The sequence below is a fragment of the Chlorocebus sabaeus genome, chromosome 8 (genome assembly GCF_047675955.1).
Source record: "Chlorocebus sabaeus isolate Y175 chromosome 8, mChlSab1.0.hap1, whole genome shotgun sequence".
In the NCBI taxonomy this organism is placed as follows: domain Eukaryota; kingdom Metazoa; phylum Chordata; class Mammalia; order Primates; family Cercopithecidae; genus Chlorocebus; species Chlorocebus sabaeus.
In genome coordinates this window covers 69,914,677-69,940,544 of record NC_132911.1, presented here as the reverse complement: position 1 = coordinate 69,940,544, position 25,868 = coordinate 69,914,677, and the positions used below count along the sequence as shown (strand labels likewise).

Here is a 25,868-nt window from a genome sequence, read left to right as displayed (position 1 = left end):
GGGAAAAAAATAGTTCATGACTGTACTGAAAGTCATCATTTGTTCAAGGAGACAAAAAAAGTAATTATAATGTCAGAAGTACGATTATAGATGAATGCACAGGGAGCTTTGGGAAGCCAGAGGGGGTGCTTCCCGCCTCTTCAAGATAGGGGCAGTGTACTAAATGTGCTTCCCAGGGTAGGTGATACCTGAGTCAAGTCTGCAAAGAGCCAGACTTGGAACATGAAGCCTTCTCTTCTAGGCTAAGGAAATGAAGTTCATATTAAGATGATGAAGAGCCATGAAATGCTTTTACTTAGAGTAAGATGAGCAGATTCAGAATTTCTGAGAATTACCTGGTAGCATACCTCCAAGCAATGGGAGCAGCATCAATTTTACCACCCTCGACATGGCTACCATTTAACACGTGCTGTGACTCTGACTTGTATATATATAATCTCATTTAATCCAGCACCCCTTAAATTAGATATTACTGCCATTACACAGATAAGGAAACCCAGGGCTAGAGGTTAATAGAGGAGTGAGTGACTGGACATGCAACAGAGAATATGTTTGATTACCTTCCATTTCACCTGGTGATTCTAAATTAAGAGAGATGATTTATTGATCCTCAGTCTTGATTTTCCTATTTTATATTGTTAACATTTTACTGAATTTGGTTTGATTTTAGAGTCTAAAGATAACGTACATTCCCTGCAAGATAGATTTTAACCCAGATCTGTCATTTTATCTGGTGCCCAATCCAAGGAACTCTGGTTTATTCTAACACTAGAGGGAAAAAATGGCTGTATTAGACTCACTGAAAGAACATTCCAGTCTCTAATGTAGAACTGCATCTTTTCTAGAGCATATCATCTTAAATAATTTTTATCCCTATCCTTTAGAACACTTATAGGATATAAACCACTTTGCTCCCCCTTCTGTCTCCTTTTCCTCTTGATTATCTTAAGTAAATATTTGAAATGATACCTCATTGGGATATGAAATGTTTTACTTTGTAATTGTTAAAATCTCATATGTAACATAGGACCTGGCTTTTCTAGTAGTTTAAAACTAGGTTTTCTTCCTGTTTTTGTTCCATGTTTATGTGGTGTATTGAAGCAAAAGAGTTAAGAGGTGATAGCATTTTAAAGTTAAAAAAAAAAAAACCCTGATTATTAATCTCGCCGGTCTTCATTGGCTTTCTAAATGCTGTCAAAATTGGCCATTGACCTTCATCCTTAGTTCTTTCATTGAAAATAGAAATGTAATAGAGTGAGAACTCACTTTAAAAAAAAAAATAGAAATAAAGTATCGCTTCTCTACTGAAAATGTGGTATAATTATTTAAATGAATTTTTAAAAATACTTGTACATAACTAAAAGTGGTATTGCAAAGATAGCATGTATATAATTATAACTTGCTGTACTTACCTTTTATTCTTTTTATTTCAGCTCAATCTGAAATTGAAGTGTCTGTCTCTGCAAGGAATATCAGAAGGCTACTAAGTTTCCAGCGATATCTTAGATCTTCACGCTTTTTTCGTGGTACTACGGTTTCAAATTCTCTAAACATTTTAGATGATGATTATAATGGACAAGCCAAGGTATGTATAGTTTTTGTAAGAAAACATTAATTTTTTGATAAGTTTACTGAAGCCCTTTATTCTCCATACAGTAATGATTTATAGAGTCTTTTTGTCTGTCGGTGAAAAGCAGTTAAGCCCGTTTTCCAGGTTTTTTTCTTTAGAGCAGCTGTTTGTTTTATAATTAGACATTACAGAGCAAGGGAAATTTCTGAAACAACTAAAGTAGTGACAGTGTTTTCATTTGTTATTATAACATTACGTAACAAGGAGATCAATAGAACATTAAACTGTAAGATCTCACAGAATTGTAATGCTGGGAAGAATCTTAGAGATTATCTGATCTCATCATGTCCATATTCCATCAATAAGGAAACTGAGTCCAATAGAGCACGAGGGACTTGTTTACGCTCACCCAGCTGGTTAGAGGTAAACCTAGCACGGGAAGTTACGTCTCTCTCTTTCTTTTGTGTGTGTGTGTGTGTGTATTAATAACATCTTTTCACAAAGGTCTCGTGACTTCCAATCAAATAAGTTTTCATAGTCTCTTGCATGGAGAGAGATTTTTGAGGGTTTAGATGTATCATAATTAAACTTGTCGATTGTGAGCATTATTTACTTCATGTTTTTATATAATTTAAAAAGAAATGTCTTACTGAACATCAGGGTTAAATGAGCTTGTTTTTGACCAAATGAGGATTTTAAATAGTATTAAATGTTCAATGTATTTTAAGTTATTCTTTAACTTAATATTTACAGGCCAGATTTTTGAGTTTGTGTAGATAAGTTTTTAAGTTGTGTAGGTAAAGCTGGGGTGTCTTCTTTACAGTTACATGAAAGTGAAAATAATTACTTCCCTGTTTAGTAAAAGAAATCAGTGGAAAGTGTTCATGCTTGCTTTAAATGTTAAAACGTTTACAAGTTCTGCCTTTTAGAATGAGAATATCTCTATGTCATTTGTTGTTACTAGTACTGTCGTGATTAATGATTTCTACTAGTAGTATCTTAGTGTTGCTCATGTCAGTGTATTCATAAATGTATACAACAGTGAACTTTCGGATATAAAATATAAGTTTTTTTCTAGAAAAAGTCCACAGAATGTTCAGGTTAAGAATGTATGGTATAAAAATATTTGGTTTTTAGGGTCTTTGTGGAATTTATTTGCTTGGCTGAGGTACACATTATCCTAAAAGTTAATGTAGTAAATTGTATTATTTTATAAGCATATTTAGATAATATAAATAAATATCCATAAGTTAGAAATGTTTTTTTTAAAACTGAACAACAAATAATTTAAGCATGGTGTGGTATCAGTGTCAGATGCCTACGTTCTAGAAACAGACTACCTAATTTAAGATCCCAGCTCTATCACTTTATAGCTGAGCAAGTTAGTTATTTTTTGCTTGTTTCTACGTCACTAAAATGAGAATTGAAAACAACGCCTGGGCCGGCTGCAGTGGCTCATGCCTGTAATCCCAGCACGTTGGGAGGCCAAGTTGTGAGAATCACTTGAGCCTAGGAGTTTGAGACCAGCCTGGGCAGTATGATGAGACCTTGTCTCTGCAAAAAAAAAAAAAAAAAAAAAAATTTTTAGCCAGGTGTGGTAACACATGCTTGTAGTCCCAGCTTCTCAGGAGGCTGAGAAGGAGGATTGCTTGAGCCCAGGAGGTCGAGACTGCAGTAAGCTGTCTTGTTTGTGCCACTGCACTCCAGCCTTGGTGACAGTGAGTGTGAGACCCTGTCTCAAAAAAAGAAAAAAGAAAACATCTGATGGTGTTGTTCCAAGTAGCAAAAGAGTGAGTAAGGTCACTTATAACAGTACCTGGAATAGTAAATAATAGTGTAACTTATTTTTATTAGATTGTTTGCAATTTAGTTTCTCAACCATACAACATTTGAACCACACTTATGTGATGTTAAGTGATACTAGAATTCTTAAAGGTTTGTGGGACTATAGCAATAAGTTGGAAAACATAACCTTCCTGTGCATTCATTAATTGAAAAACAATGTTTCATTTTTCAAATGGAGTTTATCCCTTTGAGCATTTTTTTGGAGCCAGTTGAAAAAGTCACAATTAAAAGAAAAATGATACTTGTATTTTTTAAAGGAAATCAATCACTTTACATTTTCATTAACTTCTCTATGGAATATCTCCAAAAGACAATGTTATTGAAATTAAATTACAGTAGAAATGTTTGGTTTTCATTTCAGTGTATGCTGGAAAAAGTTGGAAATTGGAATTTTGATATCTTTCTATTTGATAGACTAACAAATGGTAAGTGAAGAATTTGACTTGCTCAAGTTAATGTAGTCTAGATTACTGCATTGATGGTGCAGCCAGTGGTGCATTGCTTTCATTTACTGTACGAAGGTTGTGAGCCCTCTGCTGGAAGAGGGAGTGTGTTAGTCCATTTTCACGCTGCTGATAAAGATGTACCCGAGACTGGGTAATTGATAAAGAAAAAGAGGTTTAATGGACTTACAATTCCATGTGGCTGGGGAGGCCTCACAATCATGGTGGAAGGTGAAAGGCACATCTTACATGTCAGCAGGCAAGAGAGAAATGAGAGCCACGCAAAAGGGGAAACCCCTTATGAAATCATCAGATCTCATTAGACTTATCCACTACCACGAGAGCAGTATGGGGGAAAGCACCTCCATGATTCAATTATCTCCCACCGGGTCCCTCCCACAACACATGGGAATTATGGGAACTACAATTTAAGATGAGATTTGGCTGGGGACAGAGCCAAACCATATCAGGGAGCATCATTTTTTCTCTTTTTAAGTGACTTTTCTAAAAGTCTACAGAATCAGTCTCATATATACTTGGCTGATTGGTTGGCAATTGCTGCTGCTATTATTAATAACAACCCAGAATAAACATTATTATCTCATTTTTTTTATTTTTCTTTTTTGGTTTCTTTTAGATTGTGGCCATTTACAATGACATCTGATATTGTATGCCTGTTTTGATTGCCCCCGCTGAGTGGTGGATTAACCACCTTTTGGCACATCCTGACCAACAGCAGTGGTTCCTTGCTTTCAGATGGGGAATGGGGAAGAGCTGTAGCTTCTTTAGGAGGGCTTATCAGAATTTGCAGAGTATGGATGATTTGGGGATAAATGCCCACAGGTGATTCTAATCTGCTCACCCACTCCTGAGTTTAGTTTGGTTCTGGATGGAGGGGGTCATGTTTTCTTGTTCTCTTTGGGAACAGGAAAATGTTCCGTAGGAAAAGGAACAGGGAATCACTCTTATTTAGGATAAAATTGTGGGCGTAATTATTGGTGGTACAGTTGAGGACCGCCAAACCTTAGGCAGTTCTACCTTTTAGTATAGCTTTAGTATACCTTTTAGTATATTTGGGTAGCTTTTCTAGAAATACAATTTCCTTTTTTCAAGAAAGTGTTTCCATTTTTTAAAAAGTTCCTTCGTGCCTGTTTTTTTTAAACACAACTAAGCATCTCTTATTTTGAAATGTTTTGTTGATTTATGTTCTTATTCACTGGTAAAAGCAGTTCAACTAGGCCAGGCGCAGTGGCTCACGCCTGTAATCCCTGCAATTTGGCAGGCCAAGGCTGGTGGATCACGTGAGATCAGGAGTTTAAGACCAGCCCAGCCAACATGGCAAAACCCCATCTCTACTAAAAATACAAACATTGGCTGGGTGTGGTGGTGCACATCCCTAATCCTAGCTACCTGGGAGGCTGAGGCAGGAGACTTACTTGATTCTGGGAGGTGGAGGTTGCAGTGAGCTGAGATTGCACCATCTCACTCCAGCCTGGGTAATAGAGCGAGACTGTCTCAAAAAAAAAAAAAAAAAAAAGAAAGAAAAAAAAGGCAGTTCAACTAGTCATTTGCCCCAGAGCAAAAAGTACACTGAGAGGAAATCAGTACTGACTTTAGAATAATGAAACCACTGCTGTACTTTGAAATCACCTGCTTTTTCTTATTGCTTTGGAATGAAGTGTCTTTGATAAGGATGCCAAATATGTAAAATGAACAAGCAAATTACAACTTTATTTTTCTCAGGAATCAATGTAGGTCTTTTAGTATCACTCCATTATTCTCTCTAAGTTGCATGGCAATGCCTAATGGAAATACCTTTGTCTATACCTTCTGTTTGCTTATGCAGTGTTGACAGAAAATAAATCGGACTGATCCTAGGCAAAATTGTGAAGACAGTGAAGTTTGCCTTTATCAGCAAAGCCACCCTCCTGCCTCCCTGCCTTTTTATTCCTCCCCTTTGCTATCTCTCTTCTACTTTTCCTTTGCCCTTGGTGATTAAGTGTTCTGTACTTCTCCCTGCCCCCACCTTGGCCTGTACACACAGGAAAGGCTCTGATGTCATTTACACAGTTAGCCTTCCCTTGGCCTTTCTCCTTTTTGAAAATATAGGTAGGTGACATATCAGGTGGCCCACCTTTTTCTTGCTCAGGGAAATTCCCCTTTCCTAACTTAACACAAATATTACTTTAGGTATTATCTCAAGACAAATATAGATTAAACAATGCCACCCTTAACACTTTCAAAGTTTAGCCTTACATAAACTCTCACAGCTCATAGCCTATTATTAGTCTACTGGGACACTTGTCACTCATTGAAATAGTTGATTGTTCTTCTCTAAATTTTATTTTTAAAAAGTACATACTCTGCTAGTTGGGGGCATGGTGATGAAAGCGGCGTGAGCTCAGCAGTGCACTGGATGGGCAGAAGAAATAGCTAGCAGTCCACAGTAGTTAACTAAGCACTTCGCTTTCCTTTTGATCACCTCACTCCTTAAACGGGATTTGTGGACAGGGTGGCTACATGGTTTCCCCTTAGGGTTCGTCCCAAATCATTAGGGTTTAGTAGAAACCACTCATGGTTAGCTACTCACCTTTGATTTTAGAGGTTGAGATTTATACATTCAGTTAACTACAGCTATTTAAAAGCTCGGGAATTTTCTACTTAAGGAGATATTATTGGGGAACAAATGGGCAGAAGAAAATTCCTTTAGCTTATACTATATAATGAGAATGGTTTTCCTTTTAAAACTGCTTCACCTGAAATGAATTCTCGATAACATGCTTTCATGGTATCCAAGTGTATAGTTTTCCCTTCTTGCTTATTGATCCAATGCTTTCTTGTGTTTCTTATGCTAGCAATTTCCCAGATGATATTGGGGGGAGGACAGTGATTTGTGCCAAGACAAATGGTCCCCAGCTTGTCTGCTACAAGGAGGGAAGTAGTTATTGTCTGGTAGGATGCATTTGGAATTCCTTTTATAGGATTGAGGGCATTAAGTGATGCGACAGAGCAAAAGCATATCACTCCTGAAGACACCTGGTTCGTGAGGACACTAGCTGCCAGGCCTGCGTTGTCAGGGTAGCCTGCTCCTTCCAGCCAGATCCCTTCTGGGATCACCTGCTGAAAATGACTGAGGTCCACTCTTCCAGAGGCAGTTCTATCTTTTGATATATTTTTATGAGGGTAGCTTTTCTTAAAATACAGTTTTCTTTTTCAGAAAGTGTGTGTTTCCATTTCCATTTTTTAAAAAGTTCTTCTTTGCCTGGTTTTTGTTTAACACAGCTGAGCATCTCTTCTTTTGAAATATTTTGTTGACTTGTGTTCTTACTGGTGTTATAATCCTCAGTTGGTATCTTGCATGCCGCTTTTCAGTTACATATGGGTAGTACACTTTAAGAGCCTGGTTCTTGTCAGATTCCCTTAAAGTTCCTAGTGGGGACATTACATGTGTTTCTTCACTGCACTTTGCCTGAATTCCAAAAGAGGGTATTTTCCTGTTAGATTGTAGCTTTCTTAAAACTTATTTGACACCCTAGAAATGGGTAATTTGTTTTGTCACATTTGAAAAACAATTTGGGGAGAACCTTATGATAATCTAAATATACAGAGAATGAATAAACATTCTAAAATATATACGCGAAGATGGTTGTTACAGCAATAGTAACGGACACGTTGTTCACTTCTTCAGAAATGGCTCCACACCACGTGGACTCGTGTTTGTCCCGCTAGAGCGTATCAGGACCTGAACACATTTTAACATTTAATTTATTTAAAATGTAAGATTTGAAATGTTTTTTTCTTTCCAAATGAAGGCGATATGTCAAGTAGTTTATAAAAATAGTCTCTTTTGGCCTGCCACATCTTTTCTGTCATTGCTCATGCAAATAATGTTCCAGTTAATGTACTTTTTCATCAGCCATGGTCTTTTGTTGGCAGTTGGTTAGGTGGTTTTAGATAACAAGGTTAGCCAAATAGTCCTTCCTTCATAAATATTATTATTATAAATTTTCAATTTGGGACCAGTATGTCTTTTATACATTTTTGTAAGAGTCATCATAGACTTTACAGAATACTAGAATTGTGTATCTTATTGCTATTATCTGAACATTGGCAGTAATTTATGAGTCTATGTGAAGGATGTAGTCTACTTAAAATAGACTTTTTAATATGTAGCCTATTTAAAACATGTGGTCTGTTTACTTGTTAATATAGTATATGTGTCCTATGGAAGTTTACAAAACCGAGAAATATAATAAGAGGTTTAAAAAATGGAGAAATGGAGTTATACCATGGAAGGGAAAACTAAACATCATAAAAATGGTGGTTTTTCCAAATTTAATTTCTATTCTTGGTGTGACTCCACTTGTCAGTGACGAAGGAGTGGACGTTGAGGACGAAGACAGTCCCCATCGCATGTAGCAGCTCCTTCCAAAAACTCGCGTCTGTAGGGGGATGGAGCAGGCGAAACTGGAGGGAGCCAGGAGAGGCTGTGATTCTTTATTGTTTGAGAGATGAGAGAACCTAGAGCATGTCTGAATGCTGATGCTTATTGGGACAATATAGAAAAGAGAAAGAGATTGGTGGGGTGGGGTGGGGTGGGGATAGGTGTACGTGATGGAACAAGGAATATCTCTGAGGAGGTGTGGATAGGTTGGCTTTTGAAAGAAAGGGAAACTCGGCCAGGTGCAGTGGCTCACGCCTGTAATCCCAGCACTTTGGGAGGCCGAGGCGGGTGGATCACAAGGTCAGGAGTTGGAGACCAGCCTGGCCAACAAAGTGAAACCCCGTCTCTACTAAAAATACAAAAAATTAGCCAGACTTGGTGTGGGTGCCTGTAATCACCACTACTCGGGAGGCAGAGACAGGAGAATCGCTTGAACTCAGGAGGCGGAGGTTGCAGTGAACCAAGATCGCACCATTGCACTCCAGCCCGACAGTGCAAGACTCCATTTCAAAAAAGAAAGAAAGGGAAACTTGAGGGCTTGTATTATTTCTGTGACATATGAGGCTATGGAGAATGAGGGGGTAGATGGGAAGTAAGTGTGTTGAAAGTTTAAGAAGAGCATAAAAGGCTTGAAAACAGGCATTTGAAAAAGTGAAAGAGCCAGTTCACCGGAAAAACAATATGATTGCTGGGCAGTGTTGACTATGAGTTTATAGTGATATTCTGTCTAGTTTTGTGATTCCCCCTCCCCACTCCCCAAGCAAATCTCAGATTTTCTGCAGCTACTCTGGAAAAGCAAGTGGTTGAGTTCAGAGTTTTTAATTCTGATGATCTTGATGTCATTGATGCCTCCTCCTAATCCTGTATGGATGAGAGTAGACACATTCGCGAGGCTAACAAGGCTGCAGCTGAGGTGTGTGCTCCGGGGCAGTCTGTTTCAGTGAAAGCAAGATGGCAGAGGCGTTGTCAGGAGGAAGGTCAAGTGCAGCCACACTGAATTAGGTTACTGTGTGGGACAATTTTTAAAGTTTTCTATTGTCTATTCTAATTATTTTGGTGTCTTTAAAAAATTAATCTATTTGAAAATGTCTAGCTTTCAGTTCTTTGGTTGTGGAAAAGTAAAACAACAAAAATTAAATTTTTCTTACAGTGAAACAAAGATGTGATGTATAAAGTTCATAACTGGTAAAATAAGAAGATGCATATTTTTGATATACAAAAAGTGGGAATTACTACTTTTTCCATGTTTTATATTCAAAATCCACATTTCAAAGCATAATGTAATTGTGTTGACTAGTATTTCCTACTAATGTAATGTCTCTTCTTTCTTTTTAGGAAATAGTCTAGTAAGCTTAACCTTTCATTTATTTAGTCTTCATGGATTAATTGAGTATTTCCATTTAGATATGATGAAACTTCGCAGATTTTTAGGTAAGTGATTCTAACCCATTAACAGTAACAAGATTTACATTTATATAAAAACCTGTTTGTAAGTTTTATCTCAGTTATATCGGTTAGCTATTGCTTTATAATAAACCAGCCAAAATTAGTGACTTAAAACAACACACAGTTATTTAACTGTTGCATCTGTGGGCCTGTTGAATGCTTCTTTTGGTCTGGGTGAGCTCATCTGTGCACCTGCAGACAGCAACAGGTGAGCCGTATGTTGGTTTTGTAGAGACCTCAGCTAGGATACCAGGCTGATCCATCTCGGCTCTACATAGTCTTCTGTTAAATTTAAAAGAAGCAGAGGAGTTTGGCACCATAATAGATTTACATTAAAAACAAAAAAGAATTATTTATTTTACAATTAGCGGAGCTTGTTCAAACAGTAGTGCCAGGTTTCCAAGGGAGCTGATGTCCCCAGGCCTCTGGAGCCCTGGGCTCAGAATCGGCCCACCTTCACTTCTGCAGCAAGTGGCCACAGCAAATCAGACCAAGGATGCACTACACCTGTTGGTGCAAAGGCTGCAAAGTTACAGAACCATAGATATGGGGAATAGTGAATCTTGATTTCATTTTGCAATGTTTCTTACACTGACCACAGATTGCTGACAAAGGTGACACAATTTCTATACTTTTCTAAATTTTCAAAGGCTAAAACTTTAAAAGATCAGGTATATTGCAGTTAGGTTTCTTCTTTTTCCGAGCCCTAAAATCTCTTTGACAGTAGACTTTAAAGATTATTTGGGACCAGTGTGGTGGTTCACACCTATAATCCCAGCACTTTGGGAGGCCGAGGCGGGTGGATCACTTGAGGCCACGAGTTGGAGACCAGCCTGGCCAACATGGCAAAAACCTCATCTCTACTAAAAATACAAAAACATTAGCCAGGCATGGTGGCGCATGCCTGTAATCCCAGCTGCTCAGGAGACTGAGGCACAAGATATCAACTCTAGTCTTCCTTCTTGTAATACCCACCAATCTCTCCTGGCTGGTTGTACTGGAGGAGGGAATTCATGATTCCTGGTGAAGTCTTTGTCTGTGCTTTAGTTGGAGAGGGGAACTTCAGAGAAAGTACTCTTCTGCATTTGCTGCTCTGAGTTTGAAGTCCAAAGCAGCATATTTTGGGGTCTCATTTTCTGACCCTTATTGTGATATTTCATATAATGCCCAGATCAAGAGATAGTTTAATTTGTAATTTATTTTTGGTTATATAAACTTTGCTTATATACAGCAAAAAAGATTACAACTTAATGAAGGCTCACATAATCATTAGCGTTTTGTTCCAATAAAATCTTTTAAAGTAAGGTGTTTACATTGTTTTTTTTTAAAAATACATAATGCTATTGTACACTTAATAGACTATAGTGTAAACATAGCTTTTGTATGCACTGGGAAACCCAAAATTTTGACTTGCTATATTGCAATATTCACTTTATTTTGGTGGTCTGGAACTTAACACTAAGTATCTCGCTGGTATGCCTATACTTAATAGTGAGAGACCATCACATTGCTTTGCTATCTGTTTAAAATCTTTCAATTTTAAGTAGAGAGAAATTACAAATTATTCAGGAAGTAATGTATTACTGTAAGAAAATGGTAAAACTGTAGAACTATAAAATAAGTTAAGATGTTGCTTGTAGGGACATTTAATATTTCATACATGCTGGGCACAGTGGCTCATGCCTGTAATCCCAGCACTTTGGGATGCTGAGGCAGGTGGATCACTTGAGGCCAGGAGTTCGAGACCATCCTGGCCAGCATGGTGGAACCCTGTCTCTACTAAAAATACAAAAATTAGTCAGGCGTGGAGGCGTGTGCCTGTAATCCCAGCTACTCGGAAGGCTGAGGCAGGAGAATTAACTTGAACCCAGGAGGCAGAGGTTGTAGTGAGCCGAGATCGTGCCACTGCACTCCAGCCTGGGCAACAGAATGAGACTCTGTCTCAAAAAATAATAATAATCATTCATATAACCATTTTTGCTAACTTGCAACTGCTTTAGGTAAACAGAAGCCTGTGTAACTGTACAGATATAATTTTGTAGTAAATTCTCAAGTTTATAATTAAAATAGTGTGAGTAGCCCCAGTAGCTATACTGGCAATTATAAACATGCATATCCCCGCTTTGCACATTGTTCATATGAATACTTGGCTGTTTCTGCCCTCATCCTGCTGCCACTAATTTGGCAGCCACCAGAACAGGTTTATGAGAGAATTAAACCTTAAAGCCATAAGGAATCCACTGGCTACAATGGGTTATCTTCTGTGCAATGTATCTGGAATGGCTTCGGCTCTATACTGTCTTTGGGAGAATTGAGAAAATAATAACTCAGGTGTTTTTTGTTTGAGACAGGGTTTCACTGTATTGCTGAGACTGGAATGCAGTGGCATGATCATGGCTCACTGCAACCTCAACTTCCCAAGCTCCAGCCAGCCTCCCACCTCATCCAGGCTAAGGCAGGAGAATCCCTTGAACCCGGGAGGTGGAGGTTGCAGTGAGCTGAGATTGTGCCACTGCACTCCAGCCTGGGCAACAGGACAAGACTCCATCTCAAAAAAAAAAAAAAAGCCTCAATACCAAGAATGTACAGCCAAATGAAGAGCTCAAAATATTAACTCAGACTTCAGACTTCTACTTAGAACTCTGGTTTAAAAAAAAAAAAAATTATTACATAGGGCTTTTGAGAAGCTTTTCCTTTGGAGAGTCTCGCTCTGTCACCTAGGCTTGAGTGCAGTGGCGCGATCATGGTTCACTGCAGCCTCAACCTCTCGACTCATACGATCCTCCCACCTCAGCCTCCTGGGTAGCTAGGAATATAGATGTGCACCACCACACCATGCTGCATTTTTATTTTTAGTACAGACAAGGTCTTACTAATGACCTAGGCTGGTCTCAAACTCCTGACCTCAGGCAATCCTCCAGCCTCGGCCTCCCAAAGTGCTGGAATTACAGGTGTGAGGCAGTGCACCTGGCCTTGAGAAACTTTTTAATGTGTATTAATTGTAAGTAGTATGCCTGAAATACTGTACAGTAGTCCCCCTTTATCTCTGGTTTTGCTTTCGGTGGTTTCAGTTACCTGTGGTCAACTGTAGCCTGAAAATATTAAATGGAAAATTCCAGAAGTAAGCAATTCATAAGTTTTGAATTGCACACCATTCTGAGCGGCGTGATGAAATCTCATTGCATCCTGATCTGTGCTGGTTATCAGATCAGCCGTGTTGGTATCACAGTGCTTGTGTTCGTCACCCTTATTTTACTTCATAATGGCCCCAAAGCACAAGAGTTGTGATGCTGGCATATTGTTATAATCGTTCTATTTTATTTTAGTTATTGTTAATTTCTGACTGTGACTAACTTATAAATTACGCATTATCGTAGGTGTGTTCGTATAGGAAAAACACAGTATAAATAGGATTTGGTGCTATCTGTGGTTTCAGGCATCCATTGGGGGTCTTGGAACATATCCCCCAAGAATATGAGGGGACTACTGTACTAAAATATAAATTATAAAACACATACGGCTGGGCATGGTGGCTCACACCGGTAATCCCAGCACTTTGGGAGACTGAGGCGGGTGGATCACCTGAGGTCAGGAGTTCAAGACCAGCCCGGCCAACATGGTGAAACCCCATCATGACAAAAATACAAAAATTAGCCGAGCATGATGGCAGGTGCCTGTAATGCCAGCTACTCGGGCAGCTGAGGCGGGAGAATCACTTGAACTCGGGAGGTGGGCGTTGCACAGTTAGCTGAGATCATGCTGTTGCACTCCAGCCTGGGTGACAGAGCGAGACTCCATCTCAAAAATAAATAAATAACTACTTACAAAAATAGCTTATTAGGTGGGGCACAGTGGCTCACACCTGCAATGCTAGCACTTTGGGAGGCCAAGGCAGGTGGACTCCTTGAGCCCAGGGGTTTGAAACCAGCCCGGGCAACATGGCAAGACCGTGTCTTTACAAAAAAATACAAAAAATGAGCCAGGCATGGTGGCATGCACCTGTGGTTCTAACTACTTGGGAGGCTGAGGTGGGAGGATTACTTGAGCCCAGGAGGTCAGGGCTGCAGTGAGCCATGATCATGTCACTGCACGCCAGCCTGGGCAACGAAGTGAGATCCTGTCTCAAAAAAACACTCTTAACCAAGGGTATTGAAAAGGCTATTTGAAAGGATGGGACGGAAGCAAGTGCAGAATTCTGATGGTCTGTCGCGCTCACTTGGCGATTGTGTTTCCCCATCACAGGTAGGCTCGCTTTCCTTTGAGACCACTGGATTTGTGTGTTATGCTGGTAGGGCCATCACGTACGTTGATGGCAGGGGGCACAACTCCACCCCGAAGCCTAGTCTATTCTTCCATGATAGCATAGGGAGTCAAATTGATATTGATTCTTTTGGTATACATGTGAGTTGTGAGGTGATTATCATCTGCCCAAATCAGCACGATTTTAACCAATAGCTACATGAAAAGGATGAGTGGGTAACTCATAATTATCACAATTTTTGCACTTGTATATGTTGCTCATATACAGTAAAATCGGGATCTCTTTCTTTGATGCAGTTATGATTCAAGAAGATTACCACAGTCAAAATCCTTACCATAACGCAGTCCACGCTGCGGATGTTACTCAGGCCATGCACTGTTACTTAAAGGAACCTAAGGTAAGAGGTTGACATTGATTTCAGGTGAAAATCGTAAGAAAATTCCTTTTGATTTACTTTCACATACTTATCCTGAAGTTACTGCCTTGACTGAAAATCACAGGCTTCCTTCACAAGAATGAGATCTAGCTCAATCAAGTTTCTCAATCTGGCTGTGTTTCGAAGGGCAATAGCTAGAGAATTGGGTGGTGGTTGAGAGAGAGGCTGGAGAAGCCCAAGCAAGGGCCAGGTCACTTGAAACCTTGACTGCTGGCATTTACACTGAGCTCCACATGGGCTCCCTGTGGGCAGGGACAGCCTTGGTCTGACTCAGTGAATGAATGGGGAGCTACAGAGAGGAAGCAGGAGACTTTAGAAAATTATCCTGGCTGTAGTGTGAAAATAAATCGTATCAACAAAAAGCCTGAACACCTGCCAGGAGTTACTTTGGTGTTTCATAGAAGAGAGCAGAGTGGCCTTGATGAAGTAGAGACGTGGATAGTTTGCAAGTTCTCTTGGGAATTAGAATGAACAGGATGTGGTGTGTGAATGCATTTGGGGGAAAGAAACAAGTCAGTGAAGACTGGTTTGGGCAGTTGAGCAGAAGGTGGAAGCCTTCTATGAGAGGAGGAATGTAGAGAGGAACAAGTTTTGGGGGTAAGGCTTATAGAGACAATGAGCACCATTTTGGATCCATGGTGTTAAATGTATTTGACATCCCAATATAGAGGTCTAGTGGAGAGTTACATAAAAGAGTCTGAAGTATAGGAGAGAAATCAGACTTTATGTATGGATTTGGGAATCATTGTCTGCAGATGTTAATGGAAGCCATGTTTGCCCCTGGACATTTCCTATCCCTGGCAGTTCTGCAATTATGTCTGCCTACCCCATCCCTATTTCAAAACTGCTCTCTCCCTAGATCTTAGTTCTGGCTAAGGTGTTAGGCGGGAAACAGGATGACCAAACTGGCTTGTACCTGTTGATGCCAACTTAAGAACATAGCTAATCTTCTGATTATTTAAGAGATCACAGAATATGTGAAAATGCCCCAGTTTATTTTAGTATATGTATCATAACTTTTTAAAAAATCAACTTTATTGTAGTAGAACTTATATGCAGTAATTTAGTGCATACATTTTATGTGTACGGTTTTGACAAATGTATACTCCCAATCACCCAACTGCCTTTTTTTCTAAGAGACAGGGTTTCACAGTGTTGCCCAGACTGGAGTGCAGTGGCGTGGTCATGGCGTACTGCAGCCTCAACATCCTGGGCTCAAGCTGGAGCTAATTTTTTAAATTTTTGTAGAGATGCGGTCTCACTCTATTGCCTACCCCAATTTTTAAATCAAAGTTTAAAAAAACTCTGGGCCCAGACTGCATCCTCTGTTTGAGAATGTTGTGGGAGAGATTGATGAGTATTCACCATACAGTCTGGTAAGTGGAAAGATGGTAATAAGTTCTCTGCAGCACACAGGAGGGTTAACCTGGTCAGTGAAGGCTTCTGCACTCCCATCTCCCTCTGGGCACACCCAACCCAAGTCAGGGGCAAGGAAATCTGGGTGATGCCAGGTGAGCAGGGCAGGGACACATGTGAACAAAAATTAATAAAACCATGATTTTGAACACTTTTTGCCTGTGGAGTTCTGATAATACTTAAATACTTTTCATCCTTAACATACTCATTGAACACTACCCAAGGCTTCAATTAAGGATACAGATAAAATCACAAAGCCCTACAATGCAAGCATTTCCCTTGTCCCTTATCATAGTGAACATTTTTAAATGGAGTCACCCAGGGCTGGGTGCGGTGACTCATGTCTGTAATTCTAGCACTTTGGGAAGCCGAGGCGGATGGCTTGCTTGAGCCCAGGAGTTTGAGACCAGCCTGGTAAGACCTCATCTCTTTTATTCAAAAAAAGAAAGAAAACAAACAAACAAACAAACAAAAACAGAGTCACTCAAAGTTTTAAAAGTGAATTCTAAAAAATTTGAAGTAGGTCCAGGTGCGGTGCCTGTAATCCCGATATTTTGGGAGGCCAGGGCAAGAGGATTACTTGAAGCCAGGAGTTTGAGACCAACCTGGGCAATACAGCAAGACCCCATCTCTAAAAAAATATAGTTAGATGGGCATGGTGGTGTGTACCTGTGGTCCAGCTACTTAGGAGGCTGACTCAGGAGGATCACTTGAGCCTGAGAGGTCCAGCAGAGAGTAGTGATAGTGCAACTGCACTGCAGCCTGGGTGATGCCCTATCTTTAGATAGATAGATAGGATGGATTAGATAGATGCCTGAAGATTGTCTCTCTTACTCCTGAGCCTTCGCATAGCATCACATGTTTTACACTCTTTGAACATCTGCCACATGCCAGGCTCTATCCTGGTGCTAGGAATGTGGTGGTGAGCAGAGTAGGAATGATCCCTGTCTTCATGAAATGTACATCCCAGTGGGGGAGGCAGTCATTAAACAAATAGATAAATAGAATTTTGATCAAAATAATATGTTAGTGGCCTGGCATGATGGCTTACCCCTGTAATCCCAGCATTTTGGGAGGCCGAGGCTGGTGGATCACCTGAGGTCAGGAGTTTGTGACCAGCCTGGCCAACATGGCGAAACCCCGTCTCTACTAAAAATACAAAAATTAGCTGGGTGTGGTGGCGGGTGCCTGTAATCCCAGCTACCTGGGAGGCTGAGGCATGAGCATCACTTGAACCTGGGAGGCAGAGGTTCCAGTGAGCCGAGATCACGCCACTGCATTCCAGTCTGGGTGACACAGCGAAACTCAGTCTAAAATAATAATAATAATAATATGCTAGAGAATGACCAGGTGGATGGCAAGAGTTTTACAACTTTAGATAGGGTGATCAGAAATCACTTAAGTGGACAGTACATAACTAAGGAGTCATCCATAAAAAAGTCCAGGTACAGAGGGAATAGTAAATAGAAAGACTTAAGTATATATATTTTGTGAGAAATTTGTTTTCAGTTTTTATACCTTATAATTTATATGGAAGAGCTAATTCTTGGACTCTTGTCTATATGAAAAAAAGAAATATTTCAAGCCAAAGAAATTACTGGAAATTTTGGAGACAAACTCATCTCTATATGCATTGTCACTAACTTGAGTATTTATTTTTTATGTCCTCAAGGCTGAAGTTATGTGGATTATAAAGCATTTTGTTCAAGTTGAGTCCAAAGTCTCCTTGATTGATTGACACTGGTAACATTCATAGTTGTCAGCTGAGGAGATTGTGATTTTCCCTTTGTTTCCTATTTTAATGTTTAGTTTCATGTTTCTGTAATGAGTTTAGTTGCTTTACTTAATAACTATACTTAAACTAAGTCTAGATAAGAATTACGCTTACACATCCCAGACATAAACCCACTGTAGCACTGAACCTTTAAACTTTGCTCTACTTGTCCCTGGCAGTTGACAAAAGAACCTGGCCCCCCAGGGGCCATCCCTCCCTGGCCCCTGCATCCTTCCCTTTGATATCAGCGAGACTGGTAATGGTTGAATTGCCTTTCTTATGAATGTACACTTATTCATGCTCTGAGTAGATGCTAATTGCTGGTGACAAAAATATGAATAAGATAGGAATTTTGGCCCCCAGAATCTTACTGGTAAAACATGGGAACCTTACGTGGAAACCACAAGAATGTCAGGCCTCTAGGACAGGAATTTTTGTCTGTCTGTCCCCTAATATTTACCTGTCCCCTAAAACAGCACCGGCACATGGTAGGTGCTTGGTGAATGTGAGCTGTTAATGAATGATATTGTATATGGGCTTTATCATTGGCTGGGTTTACTCTAACTGTTCTCTGTTTTTATGTTTTTGTTTTGTTCTGTTTTGTTTTTCAGATGGAGTCTTGCTCTGTCGCCCAGGCTGGAGTGCAGCGGCACGATCTCAGCTCACTGCAACCTCCACCTCCTGGGTTCGAGCGATTCTCTTGTCTCAGCCTCCCAAGTAGCTGATAGGCGTGTGCCACCATGGCCAACTAATTTTTGTGTTTTTAGTAGAGATGGGGTTTCACCATGTTGGCCTGGCTGGTCTCGAACTCCTGACCTCAAGTGATCTGCCTGCCTCGGTCCTGCAAAGTGCTGGGATTACAGGCATGAGCCACTATGCCCAGCCTAGTTCTCTGTTTTTAGACCTCTAGAGCAGTGGCCCCCAACCTTTTTGGCACCAGGGACCAGTTTCGTGGAAGACATGTTTTCCTTGGATGGGGAGGGGGATGGTTTCGGGATGAAACTGTTCCACTTCAGATCATCAGGCATTAGATTCTTATAAGAAGTGTGCTGGCTGGGCGCAGTGGCTCACACCTGTAATCCCAGCACTTTGGGAGGCTGAGGCAGGCGGATCACGATCTGAGGTCGGGAGTTCGAGACCAGCCTGACCAACATGGAGAAACCCTGTCTGTACTAAAAATACAAAATTAGCCAGGCGTGGTGGTGCACGCCTGTAATCCCAGCTACTTGGGAGGCTGAGGCAGGAGAATCGCTTGAACTTGGGAGGCGGAGGTTGTAGTGAGCCAAGATGGCGCTATTACTCTCCAGCCTGGGCAACAAGGGCAAAACTCTGTCTCAAAAAAAAAAAAAGCAGTGCGCAACCTAGATCCCTCATGTGCACAGTTGACAATAGGGTCTGTGCTCCTATGATAATCTACTGCTTCCAAGGCAGAGCTCAGGCAATAATGCTCACTGGCTGGCAGCTCCCCTCCTGCTCTGCACTGGTTCCTATCGGGTTCCTAACAAGCCACGAATCAGTACCGGTCATGCCATGGTCTGGGGATTGAGGAGCCCTGCAAGGACCGCCTTGTCCTTTTGTCTTCTGTGTGTGGGAGGTTCATTTCTTTCAGTAATTTCTCAGGATGGACATAATGTGTCAAGAATCTGTCTTCACTAGGCAGGGCATGGCGGATCACCTGAGGTTAGGAATTCAAGACCAACAAGGTGAAACCCCATCTCTACCAAAAATACAAAAAAAAAAAAAAAAAAAAGGAAATTAGCTAGGCATGGTGGTAGGTGCCTGTAATCCCAGCTGCTCAGGAGCCTGAGTAAGAGAATTGAACCAGGGAAGGCAGAGGCTGCAGTGAGCCGAGATTGCACCACTGCACTCCAGCCTGGGCGGCAGCAAGACTCTGTCTCAAAAAAATAGAATCTGTTTTCAGAGGTAGCATCATTAGGAAAAATAAAAATACAATATTGATTCAGAACATTTTATCTCACTAAACTGTTCGCCTCCATGATAGCGCCACCTCCTTTTTACCCTCAGCAAGCCACCAGTATCTCAGGTACCTTCTTTCTCCTATTTCTACTACATTTTTGATTTGCCAATTTAGCCAAAAAAAAAGAAAAAAAAAAGCTACCACCAACAAAACTTACTGTGATAACCATTACAATGGGAAATCATAAGGGCTGGCAGGCAATGAAAACAGTAAGTTTTTCACTGAACACAGCAAAACTCACCACTTAATACTTTTCTATTTTATTGAAAAAGAACCCTAATGATGGCTTTGCAGATACAAGTAAAATCTGACCTTCACATATGTTAAATAATTTGTAGTTTCTTTTCTGGACATTTCTTTGTTGTCAGCTCTTACCAGATACAATCACAGAATGGAAATAACATCTGTCTTTTAATCCACCTTAAAAAGTTAAGTTATTGAAGTCCTCGTCTTTGTTATAATACTGAAAATTTTCTTTCCAATGGAAGGTTTTTTTTTTTCTACAAGCAGAAATGCTACATTTTTATATCAAATATTTTTTGAATATGTGTGATTTGTTTTTAAAGTTACTTTCTCTTCACAGAATTTTTGAGAATTCATTTACTTTTTTTCATGTTCCTATTTTTAATGGTTAACTCTTCAATATACCTGAGATTGTTTTGATGTTGTGTGCAGTCATACGTTAATTTTTCAAATCAGTGTAATTTGGGATTATTGTATTCTCCCAGGATGTCTATTCTTCTGCCAATAAGAATGTCACCCCTTTGCACACTGCCTGATAAATCACATGTTCATAAGACATAGACAGCCGTGCCGTTCATGTGTATGTCAAGGAAGGGAGATTGCTTTATATCCCATGCATTCTGTTCATCTTCATTATTAAAGCAGTGCTTTAGAATGCTTTATTTTTTCAATGCTTTTGTATATCCTAAAGAGGAAATAATTTTCTTCATCTTCTCCTATTCATTGACCTTCTCCATGTACTAATTATATGCGATACAAAAATAAATAATATGCATCTCTGCTTCCAGGTAGGTTACAGTTTTCCAGGAAGATTCAAGCCCTCAGACAGTGATTTCTCTGACTGAGATGAACTTAACACAGGGAGTAGAAAGAGATGATTGATTCATTCTAGCAGAGAAAGAAAATAATAGAATTTGAATCTAAATTTATTTTTTATCTCATTTTTTAAATTTTCAGTTTTTATATTCATTGTATAATAACAGATAAATGTTAGTTCATTATAATAATCTGTAAGTAAATATACTTAATATTAGTGGTGTACGCTCCAAAGTTTTCACTGTCAGAGCACAGGATCATTACAGTTTAGTCAGCACCGTCCTAAGGTAAACCTAAATAATACCATGCTCTGATGAGTGGTATTGGGGCAGGCCATGCGGTGCTGCGGGAACACAAATCTGGCCAAGTTTGCCAGAAAATGAGAGGCGATTCCTGAAAAATAGGTGATATAGTCAAGGGGATCTTTTTTATCATTGAGCATTTGTCAGCTAATCGCAAACTTTTATTTATTGTGATTATTATATCAAGTAAGTTTGGTAATGATTATTGAGAATACAGTTACAATTTCTGATGTTACAAGATTGCTTTCCCTGACATGAATACATTGTGTCATTGTTATGAATGTATCCATCCATTGAGGGAGGATTTTATCACAGACTTGACACAGACTTCCACTTAACATGATTACTCATTAGCCTCCTTAAACATCAGGACTACAGGAATAACCTTATATTTTAGATTACATTATTGAAATCCAATAACCAGTTTGTTGATAAACACCCTTAAAATATTAGGTCTTTTGTTCAGTAATGGCTACAGTAATAAAAATGTGCCAAACTGTGTTTGTCATTTTAAAGCCATTGTTTCTCAAAAAGAATGGTTTATGCTTTAGCTGCCATTTTAATTAAGCTTGTTAAAAATGAAATGGCCTAAGGATGAGCTCTGTAAAGTCCACGTGGGCAGGGCCACTGTTGTATCATGCCTTTACCAGTGTGGTGATGAGGAGGCCAGGACCTGGCAGGTGTGCTTGGTGGACCTAATGAACAACCGCCTGAAGAATGACGTGAAGAGGGAGGAGATTGCCACCACTACCATTGGCTGCTAATTCAAAACTACTGTGATGGCATAGAGCTTATTTTAGATATATCTGTGATTCATTATTCTTTTGTCACACTTCAGCTTGCCAATTCTGTAACTCCTTGGGATATCTTGCTGAGCTTAATTGCAGCTGCCACTCATGATCTGGATCATCCAGGTGTTAATCAACCTTTCCTTATTAAAACTAACCATTACTTGGCAACTTTATACAAGGTTAGTGCAATTTTATCATCAAGATTTTACTATTTTTTGCATTCTAGAAAATGTTTCATATTTTGAAGAAATGAAAGTAATGAAAATAAATTCTCAGTGAATGTTAGAATTTTAACCAGATTAATATTGCTAACAGTATTGTTGGTAATTATATGTCTAGAAAGAGACGTATCATTAAGTAACTCAGAAACGTCCTTTGTTGTAGAATACCTCAGTACTGGAAAATCACCACTGGAGATCTGCAGTGGGCTTATTGAGAGAATCAGGCTTATTCTCACATCTGCCATTAGAAAGCAGGTAGGTTGGATTAGGACACATTTAATTTGTTATTGGTTATAGAAGTAAAGTTGGTAAAGTAATTTTGTAAAGTTTTAAAAATTGTGATGTTCAGGTGTTCCGCAGTTTTCAGTGTTTGTCAAATAAATTATATACAATTTTAATAATTTAGACCTATCCTACTGTATAGTCGGTAACATTTTAATGGATAGTTATTTTTATGAAAGACTGTTTCATGGATTTGAATACTATAAAATCACTCCGAATACACAATGGCTCAGGCATAGTTTACTGCTTATTTACATAAATAGATATTACATATTTCCATACGCGGCTGAATAAAACCTTAAGGTCTAGGTACAAAGGTTAAGTGGATGGAATGTAAACATTCTATTATATTAAATAGATTTATTAAAATCTGTTCCCAGAAGTTTTCAAAACTGACAAGAAAGTAAAGACAGTGCCTTAATATCCTCAATAGCATAATCCTGGAGTCACACTTCTGGAGCCATAGGATATAATAATGAATGAAAAAAACCCTAATATTTTAGAAAAAAAAATAAGTGGGCTATTTTAGAACCTAATAAAGAGCATTAATGTGAATAACACGATGGTGATGGTTTATAAAATCTCACATCATTGCCGTAGTGTGGTCCACACACAAGCTTTTTAGTAATGTTACACTGAGGGAAAATGCAAGTCACGAAACCATGAAAGTGGATCGAAGCCATCCACGTCAAGAAAAGTGGTGAGGCATAAAAATATGTTTGAGTATTAAAATTTAAGTTCCACCCGCTGTTCTATGGTTTCCCTTTCATAATTTAAAACAACTTTATAAAAAACTAAGTATTTTATGTAATGACCGTGAGAAAAAAGTTGGACTTTATTTTTTATTTTTTTAAATCTTTATTCACAGATACCATTTGGAGTATGACAATACTTCTGGTACATAAAATTTTTTTGCTGTAGTACAAATATGAAAATTGCCTAAATACACTGTATATGTAAATTATGATCTTAAAATTAAGACAGATTAAAATGTTTGCTTCATTCCCTTTTTAAAAATCATGTTTTGCATTTGATGATTAACCCTGTTGAGTTCTCAGATTTAATAAAAATGGAAATAAGGAATACTACCTAATAGCATTATTTAATGTTTTCTTCAGTTAGAGTTTGCTTTATTTAACATTCAGTATTGTGAGTCTTTGTATCTATTTGAGCTCTTTACTGATCATTATACAGAGATAGTGTTTGCTATGGCTCATTAAAACAAAATGCAAGAATTTTTTTTAAAGTGTATTTATCTTGTTAAGTGACCTGAGGCAGTTTTATAAATGATGTATGTATTTGCTGTTTGTATTAACATGTTACCTTTTTCCTTCCAGAAAAATTGGATATTCATTTACAGATAACTGATTGGTTCTTGAGTTTAACCTTGAAAACACAGTTGACGCTGAACTTTATTAAGTTGCTCAGGGGAATTGCAACAGGCATCTTAGTCAAAATGTCTGTAGGAGTCAGCTGTTGAATGGGTCATTATTCTTTCTATTTGAATCTTCCTTCTGCCTTCAGATCTCAGGCACTAAAAAGGAAACCAAAGTTGTGTAATTACCCTTAGCACGAGAATTTTCCAGCAAAGAATCCCAGCAAGGAACTTTCTCAAACAACATACCAATGTTATATTGATTTTTGTTTTTTAAGCAAATAATACCACCTTGACTGGCAAAATAAAGGCTCTCCTTTTGGAATGTTTGCATATTGGTATTTTCCTACAAACTCTCTTGGTTTTAGTTTTGATTATTTTAATAGCTTTTTTTGAAGCATTCCATAAAACTCATTTTTTGTGTGTGATAAATTTTAAGTTGAATGATAGTTGGATATTTTAGGGTACTATAAAGCCTTCCGATTATTATGGTTAAGAAAAAAAAATCAAGAAGTAAACATTTAATTAAAAGTCTTATATTTTCTCTTTGTATTTCTCTAATTCCAGGCAACAAATGGAGACACAGATAGGTGCTCTGATACTAGCCACAGACATCAGTCGCCAGAATGAGTATCTGTCTTTGTTTAGGTCCCATTTGGATAGAGGTGATTTATGCCTAGAAGACACCAGACATAGACATTTGGTTTTACAGGTAAAATGGGGCTTGGAAACATTCTATTTCTAGGATAAATTATGTGACTGTCAAACTAAAAAATGAAATATTCTAGTGTAGTTTTTCAGAGTGGTTAAATCTTGAGGGCAAGCTAAGGAATTTCCTTCAATTAGCACACACTCCTTTCAGAAGGAGATCACTGGTGAATCTGCTACCTAGGAAGGCATCATCGGTTATGTGTTTTTCATACTCAAGATTTCTGATGAAGACAATTTTTACAAGATTAGGGTACCAATTAAGAAATAGCATTTTATTCTCATAAATTCTTACATCTAAAAATAGGAGAATTATATTTCTGGCTTATTTATTTATATTTATGGTTAATCCAGTCCTTGCACTTGGTTCTTTGGTATTATTGTCAAGTGTGTATATATCTTAAAACAATATTAATGTTTTCTTTGCTAGATGGCTTTGAAATGTGCTGATATTTGTAACCCATGTCGGACCTGGGAATTAAGCAAGCAGTGGAGTGAAAAAGTAACGGAGGAATTCTTCCATCAAGGCACGTTACAGTATTGAGCAATAATTAATCTATCCAGTTCATTTTTTTAACATCATAAGAATAAAATAACTCAGTAATTTATATGGGTCTAACAGTAGAGCCTTGATATTTTTAGTAACAATTCACAATAGATATACATATAATCAATACTCTACAAATTGAGCATCTGTTTTGAAAATTAGAAGTCCTCTTTTGGAATGATCAGATATATTTATGCATTTATGAGTATAGATAGATTAAGTTTGGAATTTTGCTGTACAGAAAGACTTCCCTGAACTTGCTTTATCCTTGTCATGTGTGGAGGGCCATACGAACATGAAAAACTTGTGTATGTGTAATTTAAAGCCCAGATCCAGGAATCTTTATTTCATGAACCTTCCTTTCAAGTTGTATATTAATGTGTTATAAATTACAGTCTTGGGATGACATCTAGTGAAAGTTTTCTACCTCTTGCATTTAAATAAAAATATCAGCTTGGCAATCTCTTCTGTATGTGAATAACTTAAAAGTTTAAAAAGAACTAATTGTGAAGCTGTCCTCTCATGAGGATTAAGTGTGTTTTTCCTAAGAAATGCACAGGTATGTTGAAGCCTTTACTTATGTATTTAACCAGTAGATGTTCTTCATATTAATACTCCTCTTTTTTTCATTTATAGGAGATATAGAAAAAAAGTATCATTTGGGTGTGAGTCCACTTTGCGATCGTCACACTGAATCTATTGCCAACATCCAGATTGGTAACTATACATATTTAGATATAGCTGGTTAGAAAAATGCCACTGTTTTTATCAAGAAGGGAAATATATTTGAAATATAAAATATTAAAATTATGCTCATTTCTATTTTTTAAAATAATTTAAGAAATTTTACCCTTGTTTTCCCTTGTTACGACTTTTCTAATTCTCATTTAATTTTGGATGTAAAAAGCATATTTTTGCAGAACAGGCAGCAGCAATAACTTGTTTCTGTTCTTATGTAAATAAGAATCCA

General features: G+C 38.5%; 2 protein-coding genes across 5 annotated transcripts in view; one reads left to right on the top strand and one right to left on the bottom strand.

The window, feature by feature from the left end:
* The window catches only part of PDE7A (phosphodiesterase 7A), a 128,185-nt gene that overhangs the window by 93,376 nt on the left and 8,941 nt on the right, over positions 1-25,868 (top strand). For all 4 annotated transcript variants that reach the window (XR_012093695.1, XM_008000758.3, XM_073018127.1 and 1 more), the window contains 9 exons: positions 1,434-1,585; positions 3,777-3,840; positions 9,638-9,733; positions 14,306-14,406; positions 21,813-21,944; positions 22,150-22,241; positions 24,211-24,355; positions 24,782-24,878; positions 25,535-25,615. Coding sequence is in view for 3 of the 4 variants with exons in the window: in XM_008000758.3 (XP_007998949.2) it covers positions 1,434-1,585; positions 3,777-3,840; positions 9,638-9,733; positions 14,306-14,406; positions 21,813-21,944; positions 22,150-22,241; positions 24,211-24,355; positions 24,782-24,878; positions 25,535-25,615 (960 nt within the window). In the remaining variant the exon portion in view is untranslated. The remainder of the gene's footprint in view (positions 1-1,433; positions 1,586-3,776; positions 3,841-9,637; positions 9,734-14,305; positions 14,407-21,812; positions 21,945-22,149; positions 22,242-24,210; positions 24,356-24,781; positions 24,879-25,534; positions 25,616-25,868) is intronic.
* The window catches only part of MTFR1 (mitochondrial fission regulator 1), an 87,760-nt gene continuing 84,150 nt past the window's right edge, over positions 22,259-25,868 (bottom strand). The window contains exon 8 of the mRNA XM_008000761.3: positions 22,259-23,802. Coding sequence (XP_007998952.1) covers positions 23,716-23,802 — 87 coding nt within the window. The 3' untranslated portion in view covers positions 22,259-23,715. The remainder of the gene's footprint in view (positions 23,803-25,868) is intronic.